Source organism: Pinus tabuliformis, chromosome 9 (genome assembly GCF_031772625.1).
Source record: "Pinus tabuliformis cultivar Carrire ecotype Pingquan chromosome 9, CPIR1, whole genome shotgun sequence".
Lineage (NCBI taxonomy): Eukaryota > Viridiplantae > Streptophyta > Pinopsida > Pinales > Pinaceae > Pinus > Pinus tabuliformis.
In genome coordinates this window covers 1,515,818,511-1,515,832,081 of record NC_142307.1, presented here as the reverse complement: position 1 = coordinate 1,515,832,081, position 13,571 = coordinate 1,515,818,511, and the positions used below count along the sequence as shown (strand labels likewise).

General features: G+C 41.0%; 1 protein-coding gene across 2 annotated transcripts in view; it reads right to left on the bottom strand.

Annotated features, from left to right (window-relative positions):
* Window positions 1–13,571, bottom strand: part of LOC149154354 (Peptidase S41 family protein) — a 367,381-nt gene that overhangs the window by 336,039 nt on the left and 17,771 nt on the right. For both annotated transcript variants that reach the window (XM_089437783.1, XM_089437782.1), the window contains exons 2-3: window positions 3,976–4,057; window positions 3,314–3,444 (exon numbers count right to left, since the gene is read on the bottom strand). In XM_089437783.1, the coding sequence (XP_089293909.1) occupies window positions 3,314–3,444; window positions 3,976–4,057 (213 nt within the window). The remainder of the gene's footprint in view (window positions 1–3,313; window positions 3,445–3,975; window positions 4,058–13,571) is intronic.

The following is a 13,571-nucleotide window of genomic DNA, read 5'->3' as shown; positions in this document are numbered from 1 at the left end:
TCTAGCCCAATACCTAAAGCAAGATACCTATGCTAATAGATAATCCAACCACTGGCTATGAAACAATAATCTTCAATGATAAACACAATTAGAGCATTAAAATTATTCAATGCATACCATGAATCATCAAGCAAGAGACACTTTGAATTGAAACCCCAAAGACTTTTTATTAATGAAAAAATATTCCAGCAGAGCTTAGCTCAGTACAAAAAATTCTGATGATCTCATGAGGAACAAAATGCTTCCTTATATAGCAAATTAGAGAGGGAGCAACCCCTCCAAGTGGAAAATAACAACAAGTAGCATCGATCCATGGCTTGATCCTTGTGGAAAAAATTCAATCGTTTGATTAGCTGGCACAAATCTCCAAAAGATTTCGATTTTCCTTGTTAAGTGTGCTGTAGGGTCAAAATTTGAATCAAGACCACTGGAGGACCTTCGAAAAAAATAATTATCATTGCTTGTGCAAAATAATTCACCATTTCGCCCAAGAAATTCGATTCGCTGGGAAAATAGTCTATTGTGTCCCAATGAATTTCTGGACTAGTCCATCCTACCTTGGAAATGAGGCCTTTTATTTTTTACTTGAATATTTTCCTTTGAAAATAGCCTCAATAATTTTTTGGATAATTTTTCCACTTGGAGGGTAATTAATTTTCCCTTCATTTTGTTTTTGTGATAAATTTTGACTAATTTATATTTTATTTTTGCCAGAAAATAAAATTAATAGACTGAAGAGCGTATTAAATATTTTTCCACCCTCTAAGTGTATCTAAAAAATATTTTGGTAATGGTGTTCTAATTATATGGAACCATTCACCAAAAATATTCCTAGCACACTTTTACATCAAAATATTACAATAATTCAACCCTTAGAAGAAAAATTAAACAGACTCAGACTCTTAAGACTCCAAATTCTGCGAGAATCAAGACAGATGATCTAGTGTGATAAAAATGCATAGACTTGATAACAATAAGACTCACCTAAGACCTTGTCAACGAGCTCCACCCTAGCTTTGGGGTATATCTAGGAGAAAATATATGCCAATTATTCGCGTTTATAAACACAAATAATTTGGTGGGGTTAAAAAGCTCCCTAGAGTGAAACCCTTTGAGGAGAATCATAGGCTTACCTAGGTGTTGTTATATGGCTTAATAGTCATAATAAAATCATTTTTACAATACAAAGTAGAATTTGGGATTACAATGATGATAATGACACAAAAAAATTATTCCACTGCTTTATACTCTGCTTCTTGGACTGCTGACATGTACATGGTCAACAGGGTCGACAGCATGGAGGATGATATTGTCTTCTACTAGGTTATGAAGTTCACAACATCCTTGAAGATTATAATGTAAAGAGGGATTAATCATGGGGGCTTGAGTTACCCCTTTCTCAGCCTATATTTACCACCCCTAGCGTGTTCCTTTTTCATCATTATTTTACATAAATAGCTTAGATTACAAGCTTTCATTGATTCATGATAATCATTATTGACCCCTTCAAGATGAAATGGTTCCTTGTTTATCGAGGTTGGTATATTCAAAGTTCTTTCTATTTATATATATCATGATTTAGCCAAGAACTGAGCAAGGGGTATGAGGGGGGTAGAGCTCAGGCTAGGATTTTGTCCATGCACTTTCTTTTATCCCTACCACTTTTTGCATTTAAACATTTGGCTCATGTTTTTTCTTTTCTTTTTGTTGCATCAACCTCTTAGGACAAAGTTTCTAGGCCCCTACTCAAAGGATGAGGAAAACAGGGAAGCAATAAAAAAATAACAAGCAATTCAAGGATGGGATATGGATGCGTAGGAAGAACGGAAGGTATTAAGTATGGAAGTCATGGAAGGCTGCCATCATCAAAGCCTCCTATTTGTGCACCTCCTAGATAGTGAAAGAAAGACCTCAAGGAAGGTCACACTGGACTAGGGGCAAGTGATAACCACCAAGGTGAAGCATGGGAACAAGTATACAACCAATAGCGATATATCGTCCAATTCAACCAGTGATCCATACAAGAATGCCCCTAATAATAGATGACCCAACTTCATTGGATGAGAAGGTTATATGAAAGACTGCACTGACCGATGAGTGGATGAGAGGCATCTAAGGATAGCTATTTTTAGCTCATGATAGGGCTACTAGCTGGCAAGCTGAAACAATAGGAGAAAAGTTTTCTCCTAGGGTTTACCCACATGTGTGGGTAACAGTGCCTGTGCCAACTTATTTAAAACATCAAATAGCAACAATGGTTGAAGTCATTCACCAAGAGAAATCAAACTTGAAATCCTAGACTCAGTTGAGTCAAAATAACAAGCCATACTTTAGATAAGCTACGTACTCGTTTTACCAGTCTGGTGATTTTTGGACTATAGATTCTAGAGGCCAATAAGAGCCTCAATGTTTATGTATTTTCATTCAAAACATCAATTATATGTATTGTGAAACTTATATTCCAATAGCATTTTTTAAATTCACCCTTATATTCTAATAAATGATCAAACATTACATATTTAATGCCTAATGGTTTGAATTTACATTGATGTAAATAGATTATGAGTTATGTAAAAAAAAACTATTTTTTGAAATATAAATATTTACATTCTTTGTATTTTTTAAACAATGTAACTCCTTATTTCTGAAATTTTGAGAGCTCACGCTTCCATGTCGTATATGTGCCCACATTTCATGCAACTTAGGTATATATGCATATATCTTACATCGTAACTCTTATGATCACGGGTGTTCAAGACCTGTCTATAACAAAATGATCAACCAATCATTTTTTATTGCAACAAAATGAGTCATGGCCTACCATGGGGAGCATGATAAATAACCAAGATGGAAATAATTATTAGGTGCTGAAAGGTATGTTGCTCCATGAACCTTCAAAAACATGTAAAAATAGATCGTTAATATGAAACTCTAACTAGTCCTTCCTGTGAGAAAATTCATGTTGAACTTCCCTAGACAAGGGAGCTCTTTGTAATTTATGGCATTATGCCTCTCCCACAAACATTTCATAAGATTCCGTTTCTTATTCAGAATCTAATTGAATCACTAAAAGTTTTATCCTTTTTGTCAGATAACGTAGATTCCCAGCTTCTCTAAGATTTAAATGAACAGTACAAAAACTGAAAAAAAAAAACACATTTGTATTCATGAAAAAGGCTTGTTTCTATTTCTTCCAAAAACCTTTGATGGGACACCTTCTGGAAAAGAACCAAAGTTGTCTTCCATTTTCAGTCCAGCATCAGATAAATAACCTCTTTGATTTTGATAATAATCTGGAACCTGGTCGCCATACCTTGGGACTAATAAGGCGAGTAAAAGGATCTCCCAATGTTGCAATCATGCTACTAATCTTGTTGTAAGCAGCATCTTCCGTCTTCAATGGAAACATTTCAACCAGTGTTTGTTGTAACTTCAAGTCCCAATCTGCAATCAGAGCAGTAGCACATTGCATTCAAGTTTTGAAAACACAACTATCTAAGAACAAAACCAGCCACAGAAACCTCATTAGTCTATTTATTACATCCCAACAGTCCTTCCATGCCCTTGCCATAGATTCCCGTGTCTGCTTACATTATATAATTCTTAGAACTCATGTTGCAGATGAGAGAATTAGTACACAATCACTTGAGTTTACCTAAAGAAATCCACACCCAAAATTCAATTGAACCCAAGAACTTATCCTTGCTGCCATTTGATTCAACAATTCTGCATTCAGTCCTTCTCAGAAGGGAACTTGAGGAGAAGAAAGGGGAAGCAGCAATAAGCTCTCAAACTTTTCAATGTAACAGGCAAAAGTTCAGAAGTTTTTGTGGTACACCTGAGATTTGTTGTGTGTTTTCCAGCTAAACCTCCTAAAGGGATGAGAATTGTGGCACAAAGTTTGATATTGAAAACACCAACCACTACACGGAAAACTGGAACTAGCTTCAAAAAGAGGATATGAATTAATCTTACCCTGGTGATTATAAGTAGGGTCTACAAAAGTTTCCCGAATCACTCCCCATGCTTCGACTAGAGTTCTTTGAACTATATTAACCTGCATCACCAACACACAACAGAATACTACAACTTAACTATCCTTTCACTAATAAGCAATAATATACAAGAAGATTGCAGCCAATTCAATAACACAGAAAGATATTTCAAATTGTAGCTTCACCTCCTAGTACAAATAGTCCACAAGCTGACTTCCACCTCATTGATATAAAATGACAAACAGAAAGTTAACCACCACTTGACTAATACAAAGCAAGCTACAATTTAAACCCCATTCAATTGATTCATAACTGTACTACGATTTTTTTTTCTTTTGGACAGGAGCCAAGTCTTGTATTACAACAAAAATACAGACTACACGAAGAGGACCCTCAAAAAGCAGAACCTATTCTTCCCACCGAAGAAGGGATGGCAAACGTCTCCAATTGAGCTCCCATATCAGAAGAAAAGATGTACTTAATAACTAAAAGATACTTGGAACAAATTTGAATTCCTGTCATCCAAAACATTATGAATATCTATTCTACTAAAATGTTTCCTCAAACACTCTCATAAGGTAGCTTTACATGTCACTTTTCCACAAATGCAAGAGAGTAATGAACCAAACGAAAAATTAATAATGATAATACTGCACCTTAACCCCTGATCCATGACAAAAAAATTAATATTTTTATGAATCAGCCTCTACTTTACCAATATACATCTACATTGGCTTGCTTCTTTCTAGCTTGATTTCCAGAATAAGGCCCTTGGGGTAAAATTCACAAAGCTCAAGCTGTGAGAACCCAAAGGAAACTTAGACAAGCTACCCATTGACACCTTACTAGCCTTGCCTTTCTCTCTTTAAACTAGATGAACTCTAGTCGAGTGGGGAATCCCTATGGCTAACTAACCTCAAGATGTTTTAGTATAAAGTGAGAGAAAAGTGTTGAGAAATCTATAGGGCTACAATTAGGATGATTTCTCCTAAACTTGATAACTGCTTGTGATGTATTTTTACTTTTTTTTTTATTATTAGCTTCTGTTAAAATTGGCAACTAGGGCCAAACTCCATGTGGGTCATCTTATTCATGGCTGATAATATTTTTATTAGATTCCTCTCATCGAGAGGTGTAGGATTGATCTAAAGATCATCCAATTCCGATAAGTATTTATGGAGATATGAATTTATTTTGATTATGGAATAATTATCAAGCCGACCAGCAACTCATGTAGGCTCAGAAGCCCAACAGTCGCATCTATTCAATCATCAACAATTGTGTATAAATACAGGAGTTCTTTCCTCATTTGGACACACACTGATCATCACATCTCTCTCTCTCTAGTGCGTGGCGAAATCTTGCACTGGTGTGCGGCGAAATCTTGGACTAGTGTGTGACGAAAACTTGCACTGGTGCGCAGCGAAAACTTGCACTAGTGCGCAGCGAAATCTTGCACTGGTGCGCGGCGAAATCTTGCACTGGTGCGCAGCGAAAACTTGCACTGGTGCGCAGCGAAAACTTGCACTGGTGCGCCGCGAAATCTTGCACTAGTGCGCGGCGAAATCTTGGACTGGTGCGCGGCGAAGTCTTGGACTGGTGCGCGGCAAAGTCTTGAACTGGTGCGCGACGAAGTCTTGGACTGGTGCACGGTGAACGACTCACTGGTGGAGACTTGACAAGTTCGATCTAGGGTTTGCTGCCCTAGTTTAGGGCTGATCTAGGGTTTGTTGTCGCTGATATAAATCAGATCCTTGTACTATTTCTCTCTGCTGAATTATTGAAGATAAAAGAAGATTTGATCAAAGGGTTTCCCCATATTGGGGTTTGTCCCTGGCTAGCCGCCACATCTTGTGTCTCTTGTCTTGGCTTGTTTTCTGTCGATCGTTTAATGTTCTATCTGCACTTTACTTAATGTACATGTGATTGCTAATCTGTGGATAATAATAAGAAAAAGAAGTAAATTGCTCTAAGCATAGAACATATCATAATTTAACTTGGGATCAGAGTGAGGTGAAGACAAAGCCCGAGCAAGAGCAGGAGCAATCACTGAAGAGAAGATTGGCAGGCTATCCAAAAAGAATTCATGGGGTCCTCAACACACTTCCCTGCTGAAGACAAGCTCCGTGAGAAGTCTGACTACCACGGATGGAAGATGTCTCTTGATCTAACATTAGAAGAATGGGAAGTGTTGGACCATGTGAAAGGCGCAATCGCTGAGCCTCCATCAAATGCATCTGCTGCTGTTAGGAACAAATGGACCTAAGGGTGGAAGAAAAGAACGATGTTACATTTGCGATAAAGTAGGTCACTATGCAAGGGAGTTCCCTGCTAGAAGGGACTCACACCGGGACGATGATCAAAATCCCTCTCATGGCAATCAAAGGAATGGCAAATCTAATAGCAGAGGAAAAAGGAGTGTTGGAAATCAAGGAAGAGGACAACCATTCAAGAAGGCTAGAAATTCCAGGTATGAATTGAAAATAAGCAGGATGAATATTATCTACCAGCTGCTCTATCTACCTCTGCTCCTTCGGACTCAATGGGAATTTGGCTCATTGATAGTGATGCCTCAAGGCACTTCACTGGTTACAAAGAAGTTCTCCATAATCTGGTGAAAGAAACTAACCTAGAAATTGTCCTTGGAGATAATATGAAATATCCCGTGAAAGGTGTCGGCAATGTCTCTCTTAAATTGAATCAAGGTAATATGATCCACTTACAGGATGTATTATATGTACCTGACCTTAAAAAGAACCTGGTGTCCATCTTGGCAATGGAAGACAAAGGCTACAAGGTGACCTTCAGCAATGGCAAGGTACATATATGGAAAAATAATGTTAAAGATGCCTTCATTCTTGGGTTTCGAGTTGATTCATTATATCAGGTCAGTGGAAGTCCGCTAGGTGTCATGTCTTGTGACACATCTCTTTAGTCCGAACTTTGGCATCGGAGGTTTGCCCACCTTCATTATAAAGCTCTACCCAATGTAAGATAGATGGTAACAGGGATGCCCAAATTCCAAGTAGAGAAAGAAGGTGTTTGTCCGGGATGTGCCAAAGGAAAGCTAAAAAGGGGACCATTCCCCTCAAGCCAAAGCAAGACCTCCGATATATTACAACTGGTTCACTTAGACATATCTGGTATGATGCCTGTGAACTCCTTGGGAGGATATTTATATTACCTTACTTTTACAGATGACTATTCTTGAAAGACTTGGATATACTTCTTGAAAAAGAAGGATGAAGTGTTCTCTTGGTTTCGACACTTCAAAGCCTTGATCGAGAATCAAACCAAAAAGAAGATCAAGATCTTAAGGACTGATAATGGGACTGAATATGAATCTAACGAGTTTCATTACTTTTATAAAGAGGCTAGCATCAAGAGGGAGACTACTACACCATATACTCCTGAATAGAATGGTGTGGCAGAAAGAAAGAACCGTACGATTGTGGAAGCTGTCCATGCCAAGCTCCATGATCAAAGACTTCCGAAGTTTCTTTGGGCGGAAGCTGCAAGCACTGCCATATATGTACAAAACCGAAGCCCTCATCAAGCATTGGGTTCCAAGACTCTTGAAGAAATGTTCACTGGTGAACAATCTTCCTACAATGAGGAGCTCTCTAGAAGCTAACACCAGGGAACCGAAAGAAAAAGAGTATGACGAGATATTTGCACCTATTACCAGATATACCACCATCCGCTCGATCATAGCCCTTGCGGCTTCACAAGGATGGAACCTACATCAGATGGATGTCAAGACCGCATTCTTGCATGGTTCGATCAAAGAAGAGGTCTACGTGGAGCAACCCGAAGGATTTGAGATTTATGATCGAAAATTTCATGTATGCAGGTTGAAGAAGGCTCTCTATGGGCTGAAGCAAGCACCCCGAGCATGGTATGAGAGGATCGACAGCTACTTGATGAAGCTGGGATTCACTAGGAGTGAAGCCGACCCTAACCTCTACTTTAAGGTTGAAGATGACAAACCTCTCATACTGGTGCTATATGTGGATGACCTCTTCCTAACAGGTGCAGACCTTCTCATTCACAAATGTAAGAGGGAGTTGGCTTCTAAATTTGAAATGAAGGACCTAGGACAGATGCAATATTTCCTAGGACTTGAAGTCTGGCAGAAGCCAAGGGAAATTTTCCTATCTCAAGGAAAATATGTGGTGAAGATATTGGAAAGATTCGGTATGGTGGACTGCAAGCCTGTTACTACCCCGATGGAGCTTGACTTCAAGAAGTTAAGCAGTAGTGCTGCTGGACCTGTTTTACGAAATGCTACCGAGTATCGGCAACTCGTCGGAGCATTAATGTTCTTAGTGAACTCCCGTCCAGATATATGCTTTGCAGTCAACACATTAAGTCAACATATGGTTGAACCTCATCACATACATTGGATTGGTGCCAAGAATCTGTTAAGATATCTTCGTGGCACAATTACAGATAGGCTAAGATACACTGCCGGAGATGTGAGACTAATTGGATACACAAATGTTAATTGGGCAAGCAGTGTGATGGATCGTAAGAGCACTTCTGGGTGCTGTTTCTCCTTGGGATCTCTACTTCGATATCCTGGATGAGCAGGAAGCAGAAGTCGGTGGCTTTGAGCACCATCGAGGCAGAGTATATTGCTGCTAGCATGGCCTCATGTGAGACAGTCTGGTTGCGGAAGCTCTTCAGTGAGCTGTTTGGATTTATACTGGATATCACCGTGATCCTATGTGACAACCAAAGTGGGATTCGTTTGTCAGAGAATCTTGTATTTCATGATCGCTCCAAGCATATCAATATCAGGTACCACTATATTTGGGATATGGTGCAACGGGGAGCTATAAGGCTCCAACATATCGGTACAGATGAACAAGTCGCCAACATTCTGACAAAGCCCCTAGGAAAGGTCAAATTTTTGACTTTCCGAGAACGACTTGGTGTCGTTCAGAAACCCTCTGATGAGGGTCCTATATGATGTATGGAGCTCTTGTAGCTCCGGGGAGGGGTGCGGGGTACTTCTTGGAGCGACATATGACCACAAGGTAAAAGAATCAAAACTTTCCCTATAACACCCCGTGGCGACTATGTAGCAGGATGATTAGTTCTCCTGTGAGGTCTGGATGATGTGTTCTCCATGACGATTATGTAGCAGGATGATTAGTTCTCCTGTGAGGTCTGGATGATGTGTTCTCCATGACGATTATGTAGCAGGATGATTAGTTCTCCTGTGAGGTCTGGATGATGTGTTATCCATGACGATTGTGTAGCAATATGATTAGTTCTCCTGTGAGGACAGGATTGATTAGTTCTCCTGTCGAGGCATCCTACCCATGCAGTCTGGGACTCATGGGAAGTACCTCTCATCTAATCAATGAGCAGGGAAATGAGGATATGGACCATAGTAGTACAGATGGATGCATTGCTGTATCTACCGTAGTCCCTATGCTAGGATGACCTTCATTGATCTGGGATCAATGATACTGGTTTGGGCCCAGTGGTAGGAGTTGTACCTACTATGACGCTGACTTCGGGTCAGTGGAGATTGGTCTGGGACCAGTGGTACATACTCTGAAACTGACTTCGGGACAGTGGAGAACTGGTCTGGGACCAGTGGTAGGAGTTGTACCCACTATGACGCTAACTTCGGGTCGGTTGAGACTGGTCTGGGACCAGTGGTACATACTTTGAGACTGACTTCGGGTCAGTGGAGGACTAGTCTGGGACCAGTAGTAGGAGTGGTACCTACTATGATGCTAACTTCAGGTCGGTTGAGACTGATCTGGGACCAGTGGTACACACTCTGAGACTGACTTTGAGTCAGTGGAGGATGATACTGGTCTGGGACCAGTGGTAGGAGTTGTACCCACTATGACACTAACTTCGGGTCGGTTGAGGACTAGTCTGGGACCAGTGGTACACACTCTGAGACTGACTTTGAGTCAATATGATACATCCTCGATCATTTCTTCTTCTTCATAATTCGGAAAAAGCAGAGCAGAGAAGAACAAAGCAGAGCAGAGCAGATCAGAACAGGGCAGAATAGAACAGAGCGGTGCAGGCAAAATAGAGCAGAACAGAGCAGGGGTCAAGCTGTATAGGGCAGTGCATTTGATGGATGAATAGTAGCAACAGATAGACGAATTGTTGATGGAGTTCTCTCTAGTTGAGAGGGAGTGTTAAAATTGGCAACTAGGGCCAAACTACATGTGGGTCATCTTATTCATGGATGATAATATTTTTATTAGATTCCTCTCGTCGAGAGGTGTAGGATTGATCTAAAGATCATCCAATTCCGATAATTATTTATGGAAATATGAATTTATTTTGATTATGGAATAATTATCAAGCCGACCAGCAACTCATGTAGGCTCAGAAGCCCAACAGTCGCATCTATTCAATCATCAACAATTGTGTATAAATACAGGAGGTCTTTTCCTCATTTGGACACACATTAATCATCACATCTCTCTCTCTCTGGTGCGCGGCGAAATCTTACACTGGTGCGCGGCGAAATCTTGCACTGGTGCGAGGCGAAATCTTGCACTGGTGTGCGGCGAAAACTTGCACTGGTGTGCGGCGAAATCTTGCACTGGTGCGTAGCGAAATCTTGCACTGGTGCGCAGCGAAATCTTGCACTGGAGCACAGCAAAATCTTGGACTGGAGCGCGGCAAATCTTGGACTAGTGCACAGCAAAGTCTTGGACTGGTGCACGGTGAACGACTCACCGATGGAGACTTGACAAGTTCGATCTAGGGTTTGCTGCCCTACTTTAGGGCTGGTCTGGGGCTGCTGCTGATATAAATCAGATCCTTGTACTATTTCTTTCTGCTGAATTATTGAAGAAAAAAGAAGATTTGATCAAAGGGTTTCCCCATATTGGGGTTTGTCCCTGGCTAGCCGCCACATCTTGTGTCTCTTGTCTTGGCTTGTTTTCTGTCGATCGTTTAATGTTCTATCTGCACTTTACTTAATGTACATGTGATTGCTAATATGTGGATAATAATAAGAAAAAGAAGTAAATTGCTCTAAGCATAGAACATACATCATCAAACAACTACCAAAACAAGAAGATCAACAATGCACAAGAACACAGGATGTAGGCTGCAAGCCAGGGCCAAAACATCTCCACTTCAGAGGAAAAACCCACAAATATCTTCTCTTCTTATAGATTCTTCAAATGACGAATTCCAAGACCTCTAGACCAAGACCAAGCCATACCTTCTTGATGACGTGTTTTTTCTATCCAAGTCAAATCTCTTCCAGTTGCACAATTTCGACCCCAGCTATAGACTTTCAGCCTCCACTACAGGTCTGAAATTTTCAGCCCCTGCAACAGTTGTTACTTCCACACGAGTGAGCAATTTTAGGGATTCCAAGGCTTCCTTTGATCTTCGCTTGGGTTACTCCTCCTTCTAGGGCTTGTAGGTGACCTTAGAGTCCATTCATCGACGTTATTTCTGCAACTTTGACAACTTCGAACTTGCAACTGCAAAACCCTAGCCTTTCCTTCCCAAATGTGAGAGAGAGAGAGATAACCCAAGAACTTTGTCCTTTGTCCTTTTCTTCTTCTCTTGCCTTTCTTATGCTTCTCCTTCACTTGAATGATGAGAAGTGGGTGAGTGTCCATAGGAGGTCGAGTTCCCTCCTATATATAGGCTTCCAAGGAGGACGACATGCCTTAATGAGACTGACTTCTTAGCTGCCATACCAACTTGGTCTTGGAGGGTATTTTATACTTTTAAATACAAAAATAATTCTTTTGACATGTTACAATGTGCCCAATGGGGTCTTCTTCATATGACAATGACTCTATTGACTTCTTGACACTAGGACAAACCCTAGAAGCACTCAATGGGTGCTTGACCTCTAAATAAAATGACCTTGAGCATGAAACCCATGCTACAAAAAAAATGATAAAAAATATATTTCTTTTTACAAGAATCAAAAGTACATTTCATATTTATGAAGACCCGACCTAGTTACACATTTCAACACAAAGGAGCATAGAAAATAGAAACAGAAATGAAAAAAACTGTATTTTTGGCGATGGATGTAAAGGAAAGAGCAATGCCTTATTTACTTTGGGCTATGGGGTCTGTTAGCTCTGCTACAAACTTCAGCGTTTGAGGGTCAAATTCGGATCTAGTGGTGGGTTCATACCAAAAAAGAAGCTCACAACAGTCTATTTTTCCCTCCTCCTTCAGCTTCCTCATTTTTCTACACTCTTATAACCTCTCCGCTAGCTCTGTTTTCCTTAAAAACCCTGTATAAACCCATGTTTCCCTCGGGGCCCAGGTGCAAAGTTTAAGTCCATACCACCGTAACCATGTGACCGCGTGCCTTCATAACCCTTTTGTCGTTTTTAATTCCGAGCCGTCGATCGCATCTGCCACAATCCAACGGTCTCTACAAGCCCTAGACACAGTAGGGAAGGAGCCCTAGCATGAAGTTCAAAACGCAGTCCTAGATGATCTACGCATGACCTAGAAGAGATGCCCTAGCTCCTAACGCAATTATGGAGTAAGGCCTAAGTGTTGTCCACAAGGGGTCATGACAAGAAGGGTTAGGTGCCCTAGGTAATGAGGGAAGTTCAGCAATTCCTTACGTTGTCCTAACACTAAAGCCTAGCCGCAATTAAGAAGGCAGAGGAGATTATAGGACAGTGTGATGTGGAGGAGAACAAGAGGCAACTACAGCAAGGAAAAGAAGGCAGCATGGAGCCTTCTAAGGGTTGGATGCCATTGCAAGAAGGTCGAGTATGTTCAGGGCTAAACGCAGGTCATAGTCAAGTCAGTTGGGCAGCAAACGAGGTAAGGAGTTCTGTTTTGGAGAAGGTTGTAGGTGACAGCAAGGACTGTGGTAGGCCGCAGGCCTAACCACCTCAAAACAGGGACAACGTGAAAGGGTTTAGGGTTGTACAGTTCTCAGAACAGTAACTCGAAAGGAGAGAAGCCTTACTAGCCTAGGCCACAGAAATTAAGGGCTGATTTGAGTGTGATGTGTGGACCATAAAGCTACAGCAAGGTTGTGTGGTAGGCTGCAGGCCATACCATCACAGCAAGGTTGTGTGGTAGGCTGCAGGCCATACCATCACAGCAAGGGATTGCATGGAGACTAAGGGCTGCCTAGGTGACTGTTTGAGGGCTGTGGCAGCAACTTGAAGTGCCCTAACCAGTCTATATCACAACAGCAGCAATAGCATGGTGCATTGGGACAGCAGCAAGGTACAACAAGGCTACAATGGGACAGCAGCAAGCATAGTGCTGCAAACTCATTAGGACAGCAGTGCTAGCAGTGCAGTGATGGTATATTTGGGATGGTAAGCTATGATGGGACAACAGCAATACAAATGGGACAGCAAGGCTATGATGCTTGGTGGAGCAAGCAAATGGGACAACAGTGGTTAGCATGGGACAACAGTGGCAGCATAAGGTGCAACGTATGATGTGTGCAAAATGGTTATGAAGTCCAGCATAATGATGATGGGTGCAGCATGGTGCAACACGGTGAGGTGCAGCATGATGACAAAGTGCAGCACAATGATAGGTGAAGGAGTCACCTTGGAAAATCAGTTG